The 25215-nt window shown below is 50.4% G+C and overlaps 1 protein-coding gene across 1 annotated transcript in view; it reads right to left on the bottom strand.

The window, feature by feature from the left end:
* Nucleotides 1–25215, bottom strand: part of LOC101612627 (coronin-7) — a 67857-nt gene that overhangs the window by 30615 nt on the left and 12027 nt on the right. Inside the window, exons 4-9 of the mRNA XM_045161551.1 lie at nt 23782–23852; nt 23137–23320; nt 21945–22021; nt 13565–13615; nt 3033–3119; nt 2475–2557 (exon numbers count right to left, since the gene is read on the bottom strand). Coding sequence (XP_045017486.1) covers nt 2475–2557; nt 3033–3119; nt 13565–13615; nt 21945–22021; nt 23137–23320; nt 23782–23852 — 553 coding nt within the window. The remainder of the gene's footprint in view (nt 1–2474; nt 2558–3032; nt 3120–13564; nt 13616–21944; nt 22022–23136; nt 23321–23781; nt 23853–25215) is intronic.

Here is a 25215-nt window from a genome sequence, read left to right as displayed (position 1 = left end):
GAAAACGTCCTCCCAGGAAAGGTATTCAGACTGTTGGATCCCCTGATGGGAACCAGGCCAAGATGCAGCCCCTACAAGGGTGATTCAGGCCAGGCAGATTTGGGAAGGGTGTAAGTCCCCATCAGTGACCTTCTCACCAGAGTCCCTGGTGCCTTGGGGCAACAAAAGCTCTCATTCCAATCCTAACAGCTTCCTACAAAGGAGCAGTCCCTCCGAAGGTAAAGTGAACCAGTACCAGTTTGTTCACAGCAGGAGGCCAGGATCTGCAGACCTGCTCATTGGCCCAGAGAAGGGTGGCCTCCCATGGCATAGGATGCCAGAAGCTATAGCCCTGCTGTTACAGTATGGAGCTTACATTTGCCAATTCTCACACTCACACCTCTCAGTTCACACCTAGAAGCACAGGATCTGAGACTGGTGTGTCTCTTGCACCTCTCGGACCAGAGCAGGACCTGTTGGCAGGGGCTCTGTAGAACCTTCCATTTATCCTCGGTCTCTTCCCTATACTGAGCCTGGGGCACAGAACACAGGCCAGCCCTCTGGAAGGCAGCCTGAGCCTTACATAGCCTGAGGAGGCCTGGCTGCCTGTCTGCGCACTCCACAAATGACAAGGGGTGGACGCAGACAGGAACGCTGACAGAGGTGGGGGCAGGGGGAAGGGAGAGGGAGGGAGGAATAGGTGGGCATATGGCTGACCCGTATAATTCTTAACAGCACAGATTGTTCTGTCCAAACCAAAATGGAAAATCTGCAGCAGAAGAAATCAAGGACAGCCGAGTGGACACAGCTGCCAACCTCCCCCACAACCGTGCCCACAGTTGACACCCTGCACACTTTCCATCTTCAGTCACGGTTTGGGAGGAGGCTCTGTCTTCCAGGGTGCCGGGGAGGACAGAGGACCTAGCACTTTTCTCAACAGCCTGGATGCTGGCAAGCATCCTTGGCAGATGCTCTGTGGAGGCTAGAGTCCCAGCCTCTTTGCCAAAGTGCCAGTCTGCCAGGGCAGAGGCCAGGGCTAGGGAGCTGGGGTGGGACACTGGCCTGGCTACCCATCTGGGAATGATTTGACAAATTCCAGCCCTTGTTGGTCCTTCAAGGCTATTCTTAACTGCTGTAATTATAGGGTCAACATTGGCCAGTGGCACCGTGTGGTCTGGGCATTGTTAACTCTTACAGGGGCCAGAATGAAGCTGGGCAGGAGATGCTCTGCAGGGGAGGGTGGAGCTGGAAGGCAGGAAGTGGTGGGTGGAAGAGCAGTTATTACTGGTGCCAGGCCCCTTCAGAGCCGTAGTGCTCTGCCGGGGGCTTACACTGAGCAGTTCATCTGGCCTCAGAGGGTCTGCAGGACAAGATATTAAGGCAATTCCAGACCTTGGGTAGATTGTGGCTTTGGAGCTCTAAGGCCCAACAGCTCTGAACTCCAGGGCACAGTAGCCTGGCTGATGCCTCTCTTCAACCCCGACTCATAGCAGGTAGCGGACTGATGTCAATCCTGCCTCGGCCGCTGGCCCACTGAATGGTCTCAAGGAAGGCACTGGATCTGGCTCAGCCTTGCCTTTCCCATCTGTAAAATGAGTATCACCAGCACCATAGCCTTAACTAGGTGCCAGGATGGGATGAAGGCTCTCTGTCTCCCTGACCACACCTTGTTCTCTGAAGGCCAAAGGACATTTTATGCTTGTTTCTGAAGCTTGGATAAGGCCCTGTTCCTCTGTAATTTAGTTTCCTCAGTTCCTTGGTTTTGAAATACAAGAAGGAAAGGGGCTGAACAAAGCTAGTGAAGTCCCAGGGTCCTTTCCTGGCTCTAACATTCTGCAACCTGCCCAGGAGGGCCCCAGCTGCCCTTCCATAGTCCCTGCGTCTTCCCGCTGCAGCCCTGCCTAAGTAAGTCTTTGATCTTCCTGGAGTCTCAGTTGGGGATAGACCAGAGATAGCTGTGTGACCAGTACTGAATGAGCTTCATATATAAACCTCAAAGGAGTCCAAGCCCACTTGTGAGCATGCCCATCAGCCCCAACATTACCCCATGTCCATTTACATCCACCTTCCTATAGCAGTCTTGGGTATTCTTGGGCCCTCAGCCACATAAAACTCCCACAGCAAAATCAAGCCTATTCCTGTCCCTCCAATCATACATCTGCTGGGCAAAAGACACTTCCCCAAATGCTAAAACTACATGTAACCCCAACAATGAAGCCTGCCCCATGACCAAGAGCCTACCTTCTGCCAGATGCTCAAGAGGACACAGCAAGTGTACTCTTTGACCCACTCAGGGCTGCCTCAGTGCCTTCTACTGATAAGTGGGGTGGTCCTAGCAAGACCTTGTAGCCCAGGCTCAGGCACCTGCTACCAATCCAATGGCCAGCCAGCTTCACAGCAGACTTATTTAGACTTGGGGTCCTTGCTAATGGCACCAGGCCTGGACTGAGGGTAACTTCTAGGCCCCAGGAACCCAGCATGCCACATTATCCTACCCAGGTGAGGTGTCCAGGGTGAGGGAGGCCAGGGCACTGGAGAAGAGCCGAGTGTCCCAGAGCTTCACTTCTCGCTCACGCATCTGTGGGGAAGAGCCAGAGAGAGTCTTAGCGGGGCATGTCCCTCAGCCCCAACCCCAGGACTTCTGGAACCCAGCATCTGAGAGTGCAGCCTGGTATAGTCAACTTGTCCCAAAACAGTGCGGAGTCATGCCAGAGGAAGTTTGTTTTCATGCCCTTCCCCTTTAAGACCCCTAAGGTGACAAGGGATGGGGGGGGGACCTCCATGTACTCTGGTCCCTGTGGAGCCACTATAGCTCCCAGGGTCAGGCTTAGCTACTGCAAATGGAATCTGCCAGTTTTCCACAGCCATCAGGCCATCAGTCCCCTGGGGCTCTGAGACCCAGCTGCATAGCCAGGCCGTATATGGACAGGCTTAGAACTGGCCACCAGTGCTCCCTCCATCTCCTAATGGTCTCACCCACCCTCTTGGAGCAGGAGCCTGAGGGCTACACATGCCCCTGACTGGCAGTGCCCTGTACGTGAAGAAGCCACTACCTGGTTGAATCCGGTGGACACGAGGTGCTCCTTGGTGCCTGTCCACGCCAGCCGGCTGTCTCTGCTGTTCTCATGGGCCTGGATACTCTGCAGAAGACAAGACAGTGTTGAGCCATCAGTGCAGCCTGCTGGGGGTTAGATCCTTGAGTGACCAGATGAAGACTTCTGTGCTAGCCCGCCTGAGTACCCACAGAGAATGCCACGAGCCCTGGAGGCCACATGTAACACAAAAAGACTACTTCTGAGGGGGGCTCTATCCAGAGGTCACCAGACTTGGGCTCAGTCTCCCTCCTCCTGAAGGATGGCAGTGCCAGGGCCCAAGGCAGTGGTACTTTCTCACCTCTGCAGGAGCCATGTGGAGATATGTGGACAAGGTCCCCATGCAAAAGCTATGTTACCATGGGAACTCCATGCCATCTTAAATCTTACTTTCCTGCCTTATAAATGAGCCTCACAGTGCCCCATGCAACCCACTTCCTAGGGGTGCCACAAAGACCAACTGAATGCACGTGGAACAACAGGGCCTTCCCAGAAAATACAGTGCAAATCACAGGATTAGAAGGATTACTGCCGCCTCTGTCACTGCCAGTGGGCCAGAGAAGGGCTCGCAGCCAAGCTCTGGGGAGTGTCCTAACGAGGGTAGAGCAATGCCCTTCATGGCCCCTCAGGGGTGTTAGAGCTGCCAGGCAGGAAAGCTCACGGCCCCCAGGAAGATTAGTTCACACAGTGAGCGGGCGGGGAGCCCTGGCCCCCTGGGCCTTGGCAGGAGGGAGTCAAGGGGCCACAGGAAATGCAAACTGCTCACCCCGGCCCCTGGAGCCTGAGACAAGGACCCTGTTACCAAAAATAGCTCACCCCAAACGTGGCCAGCCTCCTCCAAACTTCCCACGATCTCTTTGGGAATGAATACGGGAGGGAAACAGCCACCAGAAGCTGGCCCAGGCCCCCTCCTCAGCATGCGGAGACTGGCCCCAGCGTGGGAGACCGCTGGAAACGCTCCGCCTGTCGTTCCAGGGGTTTCTCGTTGCTTCCTTCCCACCAGGCCACAGTGGCACAGGAAGTTGGGAAGTTGGGAGCCTGAGAACAGGGCCCCACACCCTTCTTTCCATGTAAGAGGGGTTGTGGAGTTACTACAAGGGTCAGGCCACTAGCTGGCCCTGCCCCTAACACGCCATAAAGGGTCAGAAATGTTGTTTGGACTCTTATCCCTCACCAGTGTGCAGTAACGCTTGTATAAGCAGCAAAGCAGATGGTCTGCACCTCACTCACTCACAAAACACGAGAGGCTTGACCAGCCCTCCTCCTGCCTTCTCATGGCAGGAGCTCTTCATACACTCTTCCCTTCCCTTTTCTTAATCTAATAGGCTCTCTCTAAACTTTACCCACTGGTCTACGGATTTCAATTCTTTGGATGCATAAGGCAAGAATCTGGGACACCCCAAAATTCTCTTATCAGTGCACTGGCATATACTGGTACATGGGCAAAGAACCCCAAAATTCCAGTTTAATATTGGCCATATTAGCTAGGAACTCAGAGGGTAAAGTATTCTCCTGCATGATCTGGTCTGTTCCTTAAATTCTTTCTGCTCTGCAACTGTCTTCCCCTTGGGAACTAGGGTGGACTACCCCTTTAATCCTAGCACTTGGGAGGCAGAGGTAGGATTGCTGTGAGTTCAAGTCCACCCAGAGCTACATAGTGAATTCCAGGTCAGCCTGGGCTAGAGTAAGAGCCTATCTCGAAAAACCAAAAAACAATATGTTTTATAATCATGGAAAATGTTAATAAAAATTGTGAAAAGAAAAAAAAAAAACAATATGACCTACCAAAAGTAAATCAAGATGAGATTAACCACTTAAATAGACCTATAACAAGTACGGAGATCCAAGAAGTTATTAAGAAAAAAAAAAAAAGGCTCTCAACTAAAAAAAGTCTAGGCCCAGATGGATTCACTGGTGAATTTTACCAGACCTTCATGGAAGAACTAACACCAATGCTTCTCAAACTTTTCCATAAAGTAGAAAAGGAAGGAATTCTACCAAACTCCTGGTATAAAGCCAGCATCACCCTGATACTGTGTGTCCTCCCAACCTTGTCTTGAGGCAAAATGGCCACTTGCCTCTGTGAAAAGGAAAAGAATGACAAACAGCATTTAGTTTTGGTATTCTCTCTGTATTTGCTCCGTTGTCTACGAATAAAAAAGCTTTATTAAAATGCAGTTCTCAACTGGGCTTGGTGGTGCATGTCTTTGATCCAAGCACTATGGTAGGAGGGTCGTTGTAAGCTCAAGGCCAGCCTGAGACTCCATAGTGAATTCCAGGTCAGCCTGAGATAGAGTGAGACCCTACCTTGGGATGGGGGGAGTGCCGGGTGTAGAGGCACACACCTTTAATCCCAGCACTCGGGAGGCAGAGGTAGATGGGTCACTGTGAGTTCGAGGCCACCCTGAGACTACATAGTTAATTCCAGGTCAACCTGGACTAGAGCAAGACCCTACCTCGAAAAACCAAGGGAAAAATAAAATAAATGAATAAAATTATATATATACACATATATACATACACACACATATACACACATATTTTATTTACTTATTTGAGAGAGGGAGTCAGAGAGAGAGAGAATGGGTATGCCAGGGCCTCCTAGCCACTGCAAACAAACTCCAGATGCATGCACCATCTTGTGCATCTGTTTTACATGGGTCCTGGGGAATCAAGCCTTGAACTGGGGTCCTTAGGTTTCACAGGCAAGTGCCTAACTGCTAAGCCATCTCTCTGGCCCTTTTTTTCTCTTTTATGGCTTAGCAGTTAAAGCAGTTGCCTGTGAAGTCTAAGGACCCAGGTTTGATTCTATAGTACCCATGTAAGCCAGATGCGCAAGGTGAGCACATTCGTCTGGAGTTTGCAGTGGCTGAAGGCCCTGGCATGTACATTCATTCTCTCTCTCTCTGCCTCTTTCTCTGTCTGTCGCTCTCAAATAGAGAAATTAAAAAGAAAAAGAAATGAAAAGGGGTCAGATGTGGTGGCTCACACCATTACAGTTATTTTAAGTGCCATGAAGGAGCAAAGTGGAAGTCATGGGAGCAGCTCTGAGTCAGACTAGCTGGGTGAAAGCCCGGCCCTGTCCCAGCATGCGCTGTGTGTATCCCGAGTCTCAGCTTCTCCATCAGTGGAATAGCAGGCCCCGCTCTGGACAACTGTCACAAGTACTCAGTACTACACTTGGTGCTTATCAAATGCACCTTATTTTCTGTTGTCTTGGGGGGTATTTTTGTTTTCTGAGACAGGATCTTCCCATGTAGCCCAGGCTGAGCTTGAACTCTTGATTTTCTGCCTTGGCCTCCTGAGGCTGTTTATGGGCTTACAGGTGTGCACCAGGAGGCCTACCTCCAAAAGTGCACTTTTTACAGGTCATGGTACAGCCAGAGTGCAACTGAAGTCTGTGGGGCGCTGTCTACACTAAGCCAGGAGGATCCGCAGTAAACTAGCTCTACACAGAGGCTGAAAGTAAAAAGACCCATGCAGATGCAGGTGGGGCGGGAGAGGTGGCCGCTGAGAGGGACCAGCTCGGGTGGAGTGCACCTTGCCCTCATCTTCTACCTTCCTGTTCTCACACTGAGAAACCAGAAGCCTAGACAGAGAAGCTGTTTGTCCTGAGTGGACCACAGTACTGCTGCAGCTCCTTGAGCCCTCAGTGAGCTACGGCCCGTGAAGACACAGAGGGCTCACAGGTGGTATGACTTACACAGCCATAGCTACAAGGTAGGAGAAATGGGACTGGGGAGCCCAGGACAACTGTGGAGGTCTGATTCAGGTGTCCCACATAAACTCAAGTATTCTGAATTCTACGTTCCCAGCTGATGGAGATTTGGGAATTAGTACCTCCTGGAGGCAGTGTATTGTTGGGGTGGGCTTATGGGTGCTATAGGCAGTGTCCCCTTGCCAGTGTTTGGCACACTCTCCTGTTGCTGTTGTCCACCCTGTGATGTCCACCCTCTACTCATGCCATCATTTTCCCCTGCCATAATGAGCTTCCCCTCAAGTCTGTAAGCCAAAATAAAACCTTTTTCCCCAAACCTGCTCTTGGTCGGGCGAGTCTTGCCAGCGATGTGAACCTGACTGCAATAACAGCCAATGCCCCAGATGTCCTCTGACTTCCAGAAAACGCCCTAGGCTAGCTCACACTCTGGGGAGTGCCAGGGCTCGGTGCAGAACCAGGGCTGGGGGCTCCTAGCTCTGTCACGAGCCATCCCTGGAGAAGGCCCCAGAGATCAGACAAGAGGTCCCCCTCAGAGACAAGGTGGGCTGAAGTAGGCCCTGCCGGAGAATGGCCTTTGTCCCTATAGGTCACTGAGTACCCTGTCCATAGAAAAGCCCCATGAAGGTTGGGCGTGGAGGCTCATTCCTATAAGAAGTCTGAGGTAAGAGGATCACAGTGAGGTCAAGGCTAGCCTGGGGGATGGCCTCTAGTAGCTTTCCATAGCCCGGCACCGAGCTTGTTATTCAGCCCGTCTTCCTTCTACACTCCTCAGATGACTTCTGGAACAAGAAAAAAGCAGGGTGTGGCGACCCACAACTTTAATCCCAGCACCTAGGAGACTAAAGTACGACTACTGTGAGTTCGAGGCCACCCTGAGACTACATAGTGAATTCCAGGTCAGCGTGAGCTAGAGTGAGACCCTACCTCGAACACCCCCCAAAATTAATAATAATAGGGCTGAGGAAATGGCTTAGTGCTTAAGGCATTTGCCTGTAAAGCCTAAGGACCCCGGTTTTACTCCCCAGGACCCAGGTAAACCAGAGGCCCAAGGGGGTGCGTGCATCTGGAGTTCCTTTGCAGTGGCTAGAGGCCCTGGCATACTCATTCTTTCTCTCTTTCTGCCTCTTTCTCTGTCTTAAATAAATAAATAAATGAGATTTTTGAGCTGGGCGTGGTGGTGCACGCCTTTAATCCCAGCACTCAGGAGGCAGAGGTAGAAGGATCACCATGAGTTCAAGGCCACCCTGAGACTACATAGTTAATTCCAGGTCAACCTGGACCAGAGTGAGACCCTACCTTAAAATAATAATAATAATAACAAATTTTTAAAAAACTAGCTAGGCATGGTGGCCCAGGCCTTTAATCCTAGCACTTGGGAAGCACAGGCAGGAGGATCACTGTGAGTTCAAGGCCACCCTGAGACTACATAATGAATTCCAGGTAGCTTAGACTAAAGCGAGACACTACCTCAAAATAAATAAATAAATATAAACAAAATAAAGCAGGCTGTGGTGTCACACAACTTTAATTCCAGCACTGAGGAGGCCGAGGAAGAAGGATCACTATGAGTTCAAGGCCAGCTTGAGACTACATAGGGAATTCCAGGTCAGCCTGGGCTAGAGTGGAGACCCTATCTCAAAAAAAACAACAAAAAAAAAAGGCAGGCGTGGTGGCACACGCCTTTAATCCCAGCACTTGGGAGGCAGAGGTAGAAGGATCGCTGTGAGTTCGAGGCTACCCTGAGAATACAGAGTGATTTTCAGGTCAGCCTGGGCTACTGAGACTCTACCTTGAAAAACAAAACAAAACAAAGCCCTCCAAGAGGGCTTTGCTGCCATGCTACTCAGTTTCAGTTTGCTGCCAAGTCTCCCTATACCTGGCCTGGAGAAAAGAAAGGTCAGCCAGTGCCAGGCCAGCCACAGCCAGCGGGGGAGGCACATACCCAGCATTCCAGCTGCTGTGCAGCTAAATCCCCTCTTCGTTGTCATGGCAACACTTCCTAAGTGGGACGGCGCAGCTCGGCTCCTTCCTAGGGCAAGGGGGCTGTTTCCAGCAGAAAGACCCCACTGCCATACTTATCAACCCCACTCAGCGCTGCGCCCCCATAAGCTCTGCTGGCACTAGGAGGCGGTCAAGAGGCCCCAGCTAGCCTGCCCGTAAGAGAAGCCAGGTTCGTCCCAGATCCCCTTCCTGTTCCCGGTAAGAGTCCTGAGTCCTTGCCACCTCGCTGTCATCCCCAGAGCAGAGGCGGCTGCTTCCGGGACAGTCACAGCTTCAGGGCCTTGACTGCCCTCACCCTGGGCTCGGGCTTGGGCTTTGGGCTCTGGCAAGGGGTGACGGACAGCGTCTACGGCTCTACTACTCTGCTGTGCCCTGGACCACTGACAAACATCCCAAACCCCCACTTGCCCTGGCCAGGGCAACAGAAGAAACCAACAGCTAACTTTCAGCTGGAGCCAAAGTGAGACAACTACTTAAAAAAAGAGAAGAGAAGAGAAGAGAAGAGAAGAGGAGGGGAGGGGAGGGGAGGGGAGGGGAGGGGAGGGGAGGGGAGGGAAGAGAAGAGAAGAGAAGAGAAGAGAAGAGAAGAGAAGAGAAGAGAAGAGAAGAGAAGAGAAGAGAAGAGAAGAGAAAAAAGAAAAGAAGAAGGAGGCAGCCAAGCTGGGCATGGTGGTACCCACCTTTAATCCCAGCACTTGGTAGGACGATCACCGTGAGTTCAAGGCCACCCTGAGACTACATAGTGAATTTCAGGTCAACCTGAGCTAGAGTGAGATCCTACCTCGAAAAATAAGGAAGAAAAGAAAAGGTGTACACCAGAGTGAATTCCAGGTCAGCCAAAGAAAAAAAGAAAAAAAAAAAAAAAGAGAAAGTAGCCAGGCTACACAGGAGGCTGAAGCAAGAGGTTGCTTGATTCCAAGAGTCCAGCCTGGGCAACAGTGAAATCCCTCATCTCAAAAATAACAAAAACCAAGCCGGGCATGGTGGCGCACACCTTTAATACCAGCACTCGGGAGGCAGAGATAGGAGGACTGCCATGAGTTTGAGGCCGCCCTGAGACTACAGAGTAAATTTCAGATCAGCCAGAGTGAGACCCTACGTTGAAAAACAAACAAAAACAAAAACAAATACAAATACAAATACCGGGCTGGAAAGACGGCTTAGCAGTTAAAGCATTTGCCTGCAAAACCAAAGGACCTCGGTTCGATTCTCCAGGACCCACATAAGCCAGATGCACAATGGGGTGCATGCCTCTGGAGTTCGTTTGCAGTGGCTGGAGGCCCTGGCACACCCATTCTCTCTCTCTCAAATAAGTAAATAAAATACCAAAATCCCAGGCATGGTGTTGCATGACTTTAATCCCAGCACTTGGGAGGCAGAGGTCCATGAGTTTGAGGCCACCCTGAGACTACACAGTGAATTCCAGGTCAGCTTAGGCCACAGTAAGACCCTACCTCGAAGGAAGGAAGGAAGGAAGGAAGGAAGGAAGGAAGGAAGGAAGGAAGGAAGGAAGGAAGGAGCGAGCGCACGCAAGCCAGGTTTAGTGGATAAAATTCAAGGGAGATGAAGGCAGGAGGATCAGGGATTCAGGGCCAGTTTCTGGGCTACATATAATTGTCTCACACAGACAAAAAAAGAAAAAAATTACATAATATATAAAAACTAAAACAAAGTAGGAGTATGAAACGGCAGGGGCACCAAAAACGACAGAAGACTCTACCTTCCATGCTCGGCCTCGACCCCGGGGACAGTGGGGCTCAGATGAGACCGGGAGAGAGCCCAGGTAGGATGCAGGGTGGCACCCTCCCCCAGGCGGGAAAGAGACCCTTAAAGCAGCACACCCCGAAGGCCTCTCCCCAAGCAAGCCGCGCTCAGTGCATACTACCCTGGCCGCCAGCAGTGGTTTTCCTAATAGAAGCCAGGTGTGGGCCAGATGCCCTGGGCGGAAGTGGGGGGCAGGGCCAGTTGGAGGGCAGCATTCCAGACCCGCTGCTGCCCCCACATCACATCCAGCTTTAGAGCCAAGCACAGGCACTGTCCCAGCAGTTGGGAGAGCCGCCCACGCTCTTCCCAGGTCTCCTAGCCGAAGCCCCTCCAGGGAGCCCCTCCAGACCCAGATCCTTGCTGGCGGCGCCCTTCAAGAACTCGGAGCCCCTTGGCCGGCAGCCACTGCAGCTCCACCTTAGCTGCAGTCACGGGGGCTGCTGCAGGGATGGGGGAGGCTGGAAGGAGGCCACTGCAGAGGGGAGGAAGAGACACACACTCAGGGAACTGGTCCAGTGTGATGCCTAGTGGGCATGAATGCGAGAGTGCCCTTCTGGGCAATGGCTTAGAGGTCAGTCAAAGAGAGCCTACCAGCAGAGGCCTATTGTGCACACGAACACCAACCTGAGACACGCACAGTCCCTATCCCACGGGATGACTAGAGGGGACGAGAGCCTCAGCAGCACACACAGCAGGAGGTTGCAAACCATCTGCCCCACTCCCTTCACCTGCCAGGTGGGCCTCTGTGGTCTTTAGCTGGACAGAGTAGAACCGACTACACTGTCTTAGCCTTGGCCAGTAGGTGCCATGTGCCATGTGAATGGCTTTTTGATGAGAACAGGCCTCCAGGCTATCAGATCTGGGCTGGCTAAGTGTATCCTTGACCCCTAGTGGGGAATAAGTCCTCGAAATGGGAAGATGGCAATCTGTGGTGGGCCTGGGTCTTTACTGGGAAACTCCCCCCTGCAGTACTTAGCAACAGGACCGTGCCCCCCACCTCCTTAGGGAAAGAAGCACTGGCTTCTGCAATTTTTTTTTTGTTTTGTTTTGTTTTCTTTTCTTTTGTTTTTCAAGGTAGGATCTCACTCTAGTCCAGGCTGACCTGGAATTCACTCTGTAGTGTCAAAGTGGGCTCAAACTCTTTTTTTTTTTTAAATATATTTTTTTTAATTTTTAATTTATTTATTTGAGAGCGACAGACACAGAGAGAAAGACAGATAGAGGGAGAGATAGAGAATGGGCGCGCCAGGGCTTCCAGCCTCTGCAAACGAACTCCAGACGCGTGCGCCCCCTTGTGCATCTGGCTAACGTGGAACCTGGGGAACCGAGCCTCGAACCGGGGTCCTTAGGCTTCACAGACAAGCGCTTAACCGCTAAGCCATCTCTCCAGCCTGGGCTCGAACTCTTATTTTTTTTTATTTTTTATTTTTATTTATTTATTTGAGAGCAACAGACAGAGAAGGAGGCAGAGAGAGAGAGAGAGAGAGAGAGAGAGAGACAGACAGACAGACAGACAGACAGACAATGGGCACGCCAGGGCTACCAGCCACTGCAAACGAACTCCAGATGCGTGCGCCCCCTTGTGCATCTGGCTAACATGGGACCTGGGGAACCGAGCCTCGAACCGGGGTCCTTAGGCTTCACAGGCAAGCGCTTAACCGCTAAGCCATCTCTCCAGCCCGGGCTCGAACTCTTGACACTACATAATGTTAAGTGTTTTCCGGCTTGGAAAAGTTTTTTGAGAAATATAAATCCATTCATGTTACCTCCTGCTTAAAATTCTCTAGCAGTGGCGGGCATGGTGATGCATACCTTCAATCCCAGCACTTGGGAGGCAGAGGTAGGAAGATCGCCATGAGTTCAAGGCCACCCTGAGACTCCATAGTGAATTCCAGGTCAGCCTGAGCTAGAGTGAGACCCTACCTCGAAAAACAGAAAAATTCTGTGGCTTTCCACTGCGCAAAGGCTGGGCCTGTTATGCGACCCCCCTTTTGTTCTCCTCAGATGACTTCTCGTACACGACCGCCCCACTTAAGATCATCTGTGTTCTCCTCAGATGACTTCTCGTACACGACCGCCCCACTTAAGGTCATCTGTGTTCTCCTCAGATGACTTCTCGTACACGACTGCCCCACTTAAGGTCATCTGCGAATGGCCCTTGGTAAAATGGGGCCCTCAACTGGAAGACCAGTGCTTAAAAGAAGCACTAATTCCTTAGAAAGAGAACTTCTCCCCACCAGCAATCATCTGGGGCAGGGCAGGACAGGGCTACATGTTTGACTTGCTGGCTGTCTATGGGGTCTGTTAGGGAAACAAACGACTTCAACAGCTCCACACCCGCTTTATGAACCCAGGTATACCCCACACCCACTTAGAAGTCATGGGAGCCAGATGTGGTGGCTCATGCCTTTAGTCCCAGCACTCTGGAGGCTGAGGTTGGAGGATTGATTGCTATGTGTTCAAGGCCAGCCTGAGCTACACTGAGTTCCAAGTCAACCTGGGATAAAGTAAGATCCTGCCTAGAAACAAACAAAAAAGTCATGACAGGGTTACACTCCACGCACCCAGCACACAGACACAACCATACACCCGCTGCCCTAAATCCTGAAGGACTGGGAAACTAGTCCATCCCCCAGGGTCTGCTGAAAGGCCTGGAGGCACAGAGGCTGAGGTGGGGATCCATTCGGGCTCCATTGCAGCTGGCCTTTGTTGATCATGCCAGGGAGGAAGAATGAGTCTCAAAGGAGGGAAGGGAGCTGAAATCCCCAATAACCTTGCTGAAGGTATGCTTTCAGGATGGGATGCCTCCACCGAAAGCCTGCAGGCAGCGTGACTGCACCTCAACCTGTGATCAAAGCCAGGCCAGTTCCTCCCAGGACCCAAACTCACACCCAGAAAGAACTTCCACAGCAGTGTCAGCAGCTGCCTCCAGGGGACCCTCTCTCCACCTGCTGAACATTGAGGGCCTCGTCCTGGGTGGGAGCTTCTATCTTACTACCTATACACTCACCTGAGAGGCCTTGGCCCTGGCTCTGGGGTCAAAGATCCGCAGCTGTTTGTCCTAAAAAAGCGGGGAGGAAAGAAAACATAGAATTAAAACTTGAGACTCCCAGGAGGTCAGCCTGTCCCCCCCACACACACACCCCAGCTCTTACTAGCAGTACCCTAAGTTCACAGGGCTGGTATATACTAGAGAAGCTCTCCCTAGCTGGATTCCTCTTCCTTACCAAGAAAGCAGGCACAAGTCACCCATAAGACTATATTCATTGACAAGAGTTCACCGTCTAACTACATACTACCTATTAACGTACTAGGCCTATCCCACACAGATTCTCTTTCCGATAACCTCACGAACAGAGCTTTCACCATCACAGAGGGACGAGGGCCCAAAACCAGACTCAAGGCCATTGGCTCTTCATGCTTGTCCAGCCCTGTAGTAAGCCCAGTCTGGCTAATGTGAGAATCTTACTTCTGCACGTAACACGTAAGGAACCACTCCTCCTTTTTTTTTTTTTTTTTTTTTTTTTTGAGGTAGTGTTTCACTTTAGCCCTAGACTGACCTGCAATACACTATGCAATCTCAGGGTGACCTTGAACTCATGGTAATCCTCCTACCTCTGCTTCCCGAGTGCTAGGATTAAAGACATGTGCCACCACATCCAGCTTGTTCCTGTCTTTCTTTAAAAAAAAATTTTATTTATTTATTTGAGTGAGTGAGTGAGAGAGAAAGAGACAGAGAGACAGAGAGAGAGAATGGGCATGCCAGGGCAGAAGAACTCCAGTTGCATGCACCAACTTGTATATCTGGCTTATGTGGGTCCAAAAAAAAAAAAAAAAAATCCATGACCTCACAGTGCCTGACACTACCTACACAAGACCATCATAATAGGAGGAAAAGACCATTACATCAAAATAAAAGAGAGACTGATCGAGAGGGGGAGGGGATATAATGGAGAAGGGAGTTTCAAAGGGGAAAGTGGGGGGAGAGAGAGCATTACTGTGGGATATTGTTTATAATCATGGAAAATGGTAATTAAAAAAATTGAAAAGAAAACATGAATTTAAAAGAGTTTAAAAAAAAGAGGAACTGGAATAGATGCTTGGGAGTGCAGCTCCGTGGTAGAGCTATGGTCTCACACGATGCATGCACGAAGCCCTTGGTTCAATCCCCAGCACTGCAAAGGAAAGAGAAAAAGTCTTATTCCCACTGCTACAGGCTTTGTCATAATCGGCCATAAAAAGGAAGTTGCAGAATAACATGGCATGGTGTGATTCTGCTGCTGGCAAAATAAACAAAAACCTCTATTTATGTGACCATATTCCTGGACATGTTGGGAGTTTGCTGAGCAAAGAGAAAGGACTTGACCAGTACAAGACAGTGAGTCAACGCTGGGCATGAAGGGTGGGGAAGTGGGAGCTGATTAGTATTTCCGTTTTATAGTCTAACATAGCTACACTTTGTTTCAATCAACAGATTCCTATTTTCATATTTTGAAAAATAACGAACACTGGAACTTTCAAATTAAAAACATTACCACATGCATCAACATCAAAAACCTGAAATGGCTGGGCATGGTGATGGACACCTTTAATGCCAGCACTTGGGAGGCAGAGGTAGGAGGATCACCATGAGTTTGAGGCCACCCTGAAACTCCATAGTGAATTCTAGGTCAGCCTGGGCTAGGATGAGACCCTACCTCCAAAAACAAACAAACAAACAAACAAACAAAAAAACCAAATGAAATGCCTAGCTACAAATATTACTAAGTATATATCAATAAAATACGAGGGAAACTACAAAACTCTGATGAAAGAAATTAAAGAACTTAATAAATGAGTAGCTATTTCATTGACTATGAAGACTTAACTATTGTAGCGATGTCAGTTTTTCCCAACATCATCTAGAGGTTCCACATGCTCTTAATAAAAATTCCAGGAAAGTTATCTTTGTAATGTTGACAAACTGTGCTGGGTGTGGCGACTCTTTAACTGCAAACCCAGCACTAAGGATTGCCAAGAGTACAAGGCCGGCCTGGATTACACAGTGGGCAGCTGGATCCACGTCAGTCTGGGCTACATACTGGGACCACCTCAAAGAAGGGAAGGGGAGGGGAGGGGAAGGGAAGAAAGAAAGAAGGAAGTGGGAAGGGAAGGAAGGAAAGAGAGAGAAGGCAGTTAGGAAGGGAGGAAGGGAGGGAAGAGAAAATAAATGGATTTACACAAATTGATTCTAAAGCTCATATGAAGAAGCAAGCAGAGGTCCGGGGAGATAGCTCAGTAGGTAAAGTGTTCCTAAGTATGACAGCCTGAGTTTGACTCATAAAAATATCAGGTGTGGCAGAATACACCTGTAATCCCAGGACTGGGGAGGCAGAAACAGGAGGATCCCTTAAGGTCACTAGCCAGCTAGTCTGATCTAATCAGTGATCTCCCGGCCAATGAGAGACTCTCTTTCAAAGAAGAGGTGGACTGTGTTCCTCAGGATGAAACCCGAGGATGTAGTGTCCTCTGGCCTCCACGTTTGCACACACATGTGCATGCCTACCACAAATAAACACACACGCACGCACACATTTTTTAAAATATTTTTTGTTCATTTTTTATTTATTTATTTGAGAGTGACAGCAGAGAGAAAGACAGATAGAGGGAGAGAGAATGGGTGAGCCAGGGCTTCCAGCCACTGCAAACAAACTCCAGATGCATGCGCCCCCTTGTGCATCTGGCTAACGTGGGACCTGGGGAACCGAGCCTCGAACCGGGGTCCTTAGGCTTCACAGGCAAGCGCTTAACCGCTAAGCCATCTCTCCAGCCCTACGCACACATTTTTTAAAGAGCTGGGCATGATGGTTCATGTCTTTAACCCCAACATTTAGGAAGCTGAGGCAAGAGAATTGCTGAGTTCCAGGCCAGCCTGGTCTAGAGTAAGACTCTGCCTCAAAAGTGATCAAAAATATTTTTTCTTTCGTCTCTAAAAGTTCAATGTGCTATTTATCCACTGCACCACAGATCCACCCTAAATTTTTAATTTTTAAAAAGACTTTATTTTTATTTATTTGTTTGAGACAGAGAGAGGGGGTGAGAATGGGTGTACCAGGGCCTCTAGCCACTGCAAAAGAACTGCAGATGCATGCACCCCCTTGAGCATCTGGCTAATGTGGGACCTGGAGAATCGAACCAGGGTCCTTGGGCTTCACAGGCATGTGCCTTAACCGCTAAGCCATCTCTCCAGCCCTAACTTTTTTTTTTTAATGAAGTAAGGAACTGGGTATGGTGGTTCCTAAGTCAGGATTGTGGCTAGTTCAAGGCTACCTTGGGCTAGAGTGAGTTCCTGGTTGGTCTGAGCTAAGCTAGAGTGACAGAGACCCTGCCTCAAAAAAAAAGAATTTTTAAAATTTTATTTATTTATTTTTGGTCAGCTCAGGCTGACCTGGAATTTACTATGTAGTCTCAGGGTAGCCTTGAACTCAAATCAATCCTCCTACCTCTGCCTCCTAAGTGCTGGGATTAAAGGTATGCACCACCACACCCAGCCCAATTTTTTTTTTTAAACCAGCTATCGCTCTGTAGGAAAAGAAAAGATACAAATGTGCCTTATATGATACTGCTAGGTGAAAAGCCAATCTGGAAAGCCATATTGTGTAATTCCAGGTCTGGACATTATGGAAAAGAGAAATCCCCAAACAGCACAAAGGTGTCCTGCCAGTGGTGGGAGGGCGGGAGAAGGAAGATGGGGGTTTTCAGGGCAGTGAAACTATGCTGTCGGACAGTGCTTGGCGCACACATGGTCATATGTGCTTGTCAAAACTCATCACGTGTTGAGCTGGGGCAATAGATTAGCTGTTAAGGTGCTTGCCAGCTAAGCCAAAAGGACCAACGTTCGATTCCCCAATACCCATATAAAACCAGATACTCAAGGTGGAGTATGCATCTGGAGTTCATTTGCAGCAGCTGGAGGCCCTAGCATGCTCATTCATTCTTTCTCCCCCCCCCCTCTCTCTCTCTCTCTCACACACACACACACACACACACAAATAAATAAAATATAAAACAATAAAATTTAAAGAACTGGAGAGATGGCTTAAGCAGTTAAGGTGCATGCTTGTGAAGCCTAAGGACCCAGGTTCGATTCTCCAGGTCCTATATAAGCCGGATGCACATGATAACATGAGTCTGAAGTTTGTTTGCAGTAGCTAGAGGCCCTGGTATGCCTATTCTCTCTCTCTCTCTTGCTCTCGCTCTGTCTGTCTCTAATATATAAATAAATAAAAATAAAACTTAAAAAAAAACAAAACTCAAGGGCTGGGATGGCTTAGCGGTTAAGGTGTTTGCCTGAAAATCCAAAGGACCCAGGTTCGATTCCCCAGGACCCACATTAGCTAGATGCACAAAGGGGCACACATACGTGAAGTTTGTTTGCCGTGGCTGGAGACCCTGGTGTGCCCATTCTCTCTCTCTCTGCCTCTTTCTATCTCTCTCTCAAGTTAGTAATATAAAAATTAAAAATAAAAAGATCACACACCTTCCATGGCTCAGGGTCCATTGTGGAAGAGGTGGCAGAAAGTACAATGTAAGGGCCAAAGGAAGGGTAGGACTCCTTACAATATGCTCCTCCAGACACAGAATGGCCTGGATATCCATGACCTCACAGTGCCTGACACTACCAACACATGTCCATGTCCTGAGAAGTTGTGCAGGGTTGCTTCACATAGAAATGGACTGGTGTGAGCAGAGGGACATGTCACAGAAAAAATGAAGTCTTTGGGCCGAAACTGCTGCCCATTCACCTGCAAATTGTTTGAGATTAAAACCTCTGAGATTGGGCCACCTGTCCTGCACTGGGGCAACATGAAGAATGTAGACTCTTTTGAAGGGGCCTGAGTGCTCAAGAAGTGTCCTGTTCTTCAATGTCTTCTTTATTCCCCCTCTGGATTAACAAATTGGCACCCTGCCTGGTATTGTGGAGTATAAGAAATGCAGGAAAGAGAGGGTCATTGAGTTTGCAACATGGTCTTGTGTTTGGAAATGGCCATGGGCAGTGTGAAGCAGGTTTGCTGGATGTCTGCATGGAGACCCCATAGAGCCATGAGGATGAACCGTGGATTGCAGTGGAGACCCAGTGGAGATGCCGGGGCCACGAGATGGCTGCTAAGGAAAGCCACTGGATGATGTTTTCCAGGACTGCGAGTAGCCTAGCTGGAGGGGCGGAACTGGAACTCCAGAGACTTGTTGCTGGTTAGGATTATCGAACTTGGAGACTTGTCACTGACTAAAGTTGTTGACTTGAAGCTAGAGAGTTTGATGTTTGCCTTGGTTGATTTAAATCTAGTTTTGGTTGAATATTTCTTTGCTATGCCCAATGCCATCTTTTGCAGTGTATTTGTTCTGTGCCATTATGGTTTTGGGTGGGTTTTTTTTTTTTTTTTTTTTTTTGGTATTATGGCTTAGTTAAGATCTTGGACTATGGGGATGTTTGAACATCATTAGGATTGATAAAAACTATGGGGACTTTTAAGTTGGACTGAATACATTGTATTTTATATCATGTATGGATATCAGTTTATAGGGCCAGGGGTGGAAAGTGATGGGTTGATTTAGGTGTCCCCCATAAACTTAGGTATTCCGAATGCTAGTCTCCCCAGCTAATTGGAAATTAAAGCCTCCTGGAGATGCTGTATTGTTGGGGGTGGGCTTATGGGTGTTACAACCAGTTTCCTCACACCAGTGTTTGGCACACTTTCCTGTTCCTATTGTCCACCTTATGTGAACCAGGGGGTGATGTCCACCCTCTGCTCATGCCATCATTTTCCTCTGCCATCATAGAGCTTCCCCTCGAGCCTGTAAGTGAAAATAAACCTCCTTTTTTCCACAAGCTGCTCTTGGTTGGGTGATTTTTACCAGCATTGTGAACCTGACTACAACATGTAGGTACTGGGGAATTGAACCTGGGTCCTTAGGCTCCACAGGTAAGCACCTTAATCACTAAGCCATCTCTCCAGCCCCAAATAAGAAAGAGGCAGATAGAGAGAATGGGCATGCCAGAGCTTCCAGCTTCTGCAAACAAACTCCAGATACATTGGCCACCTTGTGTGTCTGGCTTATGTAGGTACTGGGACCTGGGTCCTTAGGCTTCACAGGCAAGGGCCTTAACCATTAAGCCATCTCTACAGTCCCAAATAATTTTTTTTTTTTGTTTTTTCGAGGTAGGGTCTCACTAGCCCAGGCTGTCCTGGAGTTCACTATGTAGTGTCAGGGTGGCCTCGAACTCATGGTGATCCTCCTACCTCTGCCTCCTGAGTGCTGGGATTAAAGGCGTGTGCCACCACATCCAGTGTCAGAAATAAGAATTTTTTAAATTTATGAATGAAAACAAGAGGCAGATTAAGAGGTTGGGCACGCCAGGGCCTCCAGCCTCTGCAAACAAAGTTCAGACATATGTGCCACCTTGTGTGTCTGGTTTAGGTTTACTGGTACCTGCTCCATGCCAGGCGGGCACCAGGCACAGTCCAGGAGTCAGGTCCTAAAGAGCACCGCACTACACAGCCAGGGTTCTCATGTGAAGATGCATGGCGATCAGATAGATGAGGAAGGTAAGGGACGGAGTAGGCAAAACTAGAGCCAGGCACAGAGGACAGTGCCTAGCAAGGGACAGAGAACATGAGCTCAGGGTACAGAAGGACTGGGGAACAACAGACACACAGGACAGGAGAGCAGTAAGTCTCAAGAAGGGCTAAAGAAAAACACTACTCTCTCTGCAAGGCCAGAGCTGCTGAGGAGAGCTGAAGGCCTGCATTCAAACGCCAATGTCAACCACACCACCACCGACTAGCTTTGTGGCCTGGGCGCCTGAGTCCAGTGAGTGATGATTAGCGAGCCCACAGGGTCTCTCACCGGATTGTGGTTGAGGGTGCCGACACATTTCTTGGCATATAGCAAACTCCACTGAGGCCTGGCCTCAAGTGCAGCAGTTTAAAGCTGGGTGCAAATCAGGGGTCAGAGTGGACCCTGAGGCTGTTCTGAGTGAGGCAGAGGGGGGGAATGGGGCTCACTGGGCAACACTTAGGACTGCAGACAGCGTGCATGCCACAGGCCCAGCTGGGCCAAAAGCAATGCCAGCACGCCCCCTAGTGGTCGCTTGCCCTTTCGCCTAGCGGCTGGAGAGGAGTAGGTTGAAAATGGGGTGCCCAGGGAGTCAGAACTGCTCTCTGCACCAACAGCTTCAGGGCAGGAGGAGTGAGAGCCAGGGGTAGAGAGCTTTCCTGGCTAAGAGGGAGATGGAAAGCACGGCTCTAATAGGAAGCCATGCTCCCATCAACAATTCCCACATCAGCCCCAGTCTGGCAGTTCAAGCACACAAATTCAAGCCCAGTCCAGCAACTGTTGGCAAAGAGAAAAACTCTGACTCCCTCCAGCCAGGTACCCTAGCTCAGCACACCTGTAACCACCATAGGAGTAGCAGTGCCCAGAACACTCACACGAGGTGCTGTTCCGGCCCTGATGGCCTGCTCACATGTCTGTGTGGAGCGCTCCTCTTAGGACTCAAGATCCAACCTCACAACCCCCACTCCTCCCACCCCTTCAGTCCACCACTTCCATCTTTACAACCCTGGCCAAGGATGGCCCTCTCATCCCTCTCGGAAGGATGTCCCACGTCCGACTGCAGACACTGCCCACCCCAGCCTTGCTCTGTCCTCGCTGAAGCCACAAGAGTCTACCAAATGCAAAGTCTGCTCACCTCAAGCCAGTGCTTCCCTACAACAAGCACAACCCTTGCCCTGAAGCCTTGGCCCTGGCTCTCCAGCTGCGGCTCTCCAGGTGTCTGGCAGGTGCCTGCTTGTTCTGCCCTCCCTGCCCCTTAACTGAACTCTCCTTAGGACTCTCCTCCTGACCTCCTAGCCAAGGCCAAGCTCCCTAGACCTCTCTGTCCAGCTCAAAGTTCCATGTTCCTTTCAGAGGGGGGTTGGAAGGTCGCATGTGCCCAATCATCCCTGCTGCTGAGATAATGAACACGGCCCAAGGGAGGAAGGCTGTTTGGAGAAACCACAGACAGCAGGTGAGGCTCGCTGAAAGGTTGACAGCCCAGTAGCAGGCAGCCCCTCAGATAAGGTACCAGATAGGGTGGGGTATTCATAAATGCCTACTCTCACCTCAGGGCTCTTCAGACCCATAAATACTGCTGAGCCTACAAGGTAAAAGGATGTATGGCTCAGGCTGGCGCAGTGGCGCACGCCTTTAATCCCAGCACTCGGGAGGCAGAAGTAGGAGGATCACCACCCTGAGACTACACAGTGAATTCCAGGTCAGTCTGGGCCAGAGTGAGACCCTACCTCAGGGGAAAACAAAAGATTTATAGCTCATGCTAACTCTGCCCTAGAGGCTAGTCGTCTGCTTACCTTGCATGCTGTGCCAACAAGGGCTCCGTCCCGGCTCCAGACAGCACTCTGCACCAGGTCCCCATGGGCCTCCAGCTCTGTGGGGAAGCAGCCAAGGTCAGGCCTCAGGTGATGAGGGCATCGGGGCAGCAGGTCTGGCCTAGAGTAACTCCTGCAGCGCAGGCAGCCATCATGAGAGCCCTTCTGGCCTGCAGGGGGCAAGGGCAGCTGCTCTTTGCAGACAGGCTGTACCTGCGTCCACAGGCTTCCTTCCTCAAACCTGCCCTCACCAGGCCATGTTTCTACTCAGTTACCTTCGGAGGCTCCCTCCAGCGTCTGGCTGGCCTATCACCCCAAGACCCGCTTCTGTTCACACTACCACATCCTCCAACCACATCACCCTAACCCCTGACTGTGGCTCCTGCCCTCTCCATTCTCCTACCTTAGTTTGGAGAGGAGGGGGCTGGACTGTATCTGACTATAATCCAAGTACTTGGGAGGCTGAGGCAGGAGAATTGTGAGTTGAGGACAGTCTGGAGTACACAGTGAGTCTCAAAAAAAAAAAAAAAAAAAAAAAAAAAGAGAGAGAGAGAGAGAGAGAGAGAAACCCAGGCACAGTGACGCATGCCTTTAATCCCAACACTGGGGAGGCAGAGGGAGGAGGATCACTGGTGTGGCCAAACACACACACACAAAATAAATAAATAAATTTTAAAAAGCATTAGCAAGAGGCTGGAGAGATGGCTCAACGGTTAGGGGCATTTGTTTGCAAAGCCTGTTGGCCTAGGTTCAATCCCCCAGTACCCACATAAAGCCAGAAGCATAAACTAGCATATGTATCTGGAGTTCGTTTGCAGTGGCAAGAGACCCTGGCACATCCATATTCATTCATTCATCCATCCATCCATCCATTCTCTCTCTCTCTCTCTCTCTCTCTCTCTCTCTCTTCTTACAAATATACAAAAACACTTAAATTTTAAAAATAAAATGAAATAAGGCATTAAAGCTGGGTGTGGTGGCACACGCCTTTAATCCCAGCACTCGGGAGGCAGAGGTAGGAGGACTGCTGTGAGTTCGAGGCCACCCAGAGAATTCAGAGTGAATTCCAGGTCAACCTGAGCTAAAGTGCAACCCTATCTCAGAAAAAAGAAAAAAAAAAAGGCATTAACAAGGAGAAGGTCAACCCAGACGGGAAGAGAGGTGCCCACCATACCTGTCAGGGTCTGTTCCTTGGCTGCATCCCAAACCTTCACAGCCCTGCCAGCTGCGCTCATGAGAATGCCATCCGCGGTAGGATGGAACTGCAGTCCCTCCACTGGCAGCGCCTCGGGGCCCAGCACCACTCCAGGCACAGCGGGAAGGGCCTGGCCAGGGCCTGGCAGTCTCCAGATCTTCACCTGGGGGAAAGGCCGAGCTTGTGACCCAGGAATGAGGGCCTCACTGCCTCCAACCAGCCTGGCTCAGGGCTGCCCTGGTCCCAGCAAGGCCGTGATGGAACAAGGACAAGACCCTGAAGCCCGTCAGAGGCATGACCTGCCTTCGCTGCTGGGTTTGAGGGGCCTACGTGCCCCATGCTGTGGAGAGGAGGGAAGGAACCCAACTCGGGGATCACAGGGCATGTCTAAATGCTAGCATCTTTGACAGGCAAAAGAGGGCAGAGTCTCTACTGCCCTCCACCCTTCCATGCCACCACAACCTACTTTTCCTGGGCAGTCATACAGTGTAAGACCAGATCATGACCACAGCTCTGGGCAGGCACTTGGGGAAAGCAGTGGAGGGAACAGGGGTCTGGGGTTTCAGAGGAGTCTCAGGCTGCAGCAGATAGTTATAAGCAGCTCTTCCAATTGGCCCCACTCACCGTCCTGTCTGCTGAGCCTGAGGCCAGGAGGAAGTCATCAAAGGGAGAGAAATCCAAGTCGGTGACCAGGTCTGTGAAGGAGCAGTGATGAGGCCCGTTAAACACGCCACTTCCAACCCAATGAGATCCTTCCCAGGACTCCAGAAGAGGGCTCTCCTTCTGCCCACACCAAAGCAGTTCCAAGTCTACAAGGCCAGATCCCCTCTGGACATCAAGGAACAGAAGCCACACGCTCTCTCCTGAAACATGTCCCTGGGAATCCTGCTAATCAAGGTTGGCTAGGAGCCCTAGCATCAGAAGGATGGTGGGAAGTCCTCTGCATTGGCCTGGCTGCAGCAGCCCAGAGCGGCTCCTCCGAAGGCAGCACATCTGCAGTGCCTGCAGCTGTGGAAGTCAGGAGCCACCCCTTAAGTCCTTTTCCAGCTTAAGTGCTGGTGTGGTTCACTGGTGGGGAGGGGGCTATGGAGCTTCAGAATAAGCCAAAGTCCAAAGAGGAAATGGATTGTGGTATGGGCTAGGATGGAGAATATAGGTAGGTACAAGCCAGCACCACAAAGGGGAACAGTCAACTGTCCCCTCCTGCCTGCTTCCCATGGGGCTGAACAGTATAGCTTTCCTCAGAAGAGGCAGGAAAAAGGGGGTGGACATGGAGCAGCTCCTGAGATGGCCCTGGACTGGACCCCCACAAATCCTGCACCTACAGCCTTGGGACCTTTGCCTCCCTCACTTGGGCAGGTCCTCACTCAGCAGGACAGGGTCACTGTAGCCAGGGGCACGAGAGCTGGCATCTCTCCCAAGAATGACATGCAGTCATGGAACTGAGTAACGTGAATAAACCTCCATGGAGTCCTTCTGTTCCCACGTGTGCTAGCTTAAATGGATGGCTCCCAACATATTCAGGATTTTATTAGTTTGTAGTTTAGATCTGCAGCCACCTGGATGGAGGTGCCACTGGGCGGACCTTAGGGCCCAGCCCCAAGGTGTAGTGGTGGATTTGGAATTCCAGTCTAAAGACAGGCAAAGGCCCTGAGCTCTGTCTGGAGTTCCTAAAGCATGCTTGCTGTGTGATATGGCTTTTGGGCTTGGGGTTTCTCTCTCTGCTTGGTCCTGTAAGATGGAGCCACCCTCTTCTGCCATCATGGAACTTCCTTCCCCTGGATCTGTAAGCTTCAGTAGGTATCCCTTCCTGCATAACTGCGCCTGGTTTGGAGGTTCATCTCAGCGAGCTGCAGCTGTCCACTACACCAGGCCTCCCTGGGATCTCAAGATGACCCATTAGGTAGTACTGCAGCATTAACCCGACTGGAGGCTGCGAAGACACCAAAAGCCAAGAGGCACATGGCTGAGAAGAGGTGGGCTGAGAATCAGGACCATCCAGTCTTGCTTCAGAATCTCTGCTTGTCCATGCGCCATCACCCGGCCTTTCCTCAGGAG

This window comes from Jaculus jaculus, chromosome 11 (assembly GCF_020740685.1).
Source record: "Jaculus jaculus isolate mJacJac1 chromosome 11, mJacJac1.mat.Y.cur, whole genome shotgun sequence".
NCBI lineage: Eukaryota > Metazoa > Chordata > Mammalia > Rodentia > Dipodidae > Jaculus > Jaculus jaculus.
This window is presented reverse-complemented; position numbering and strand designations above follow the sequence as displayed.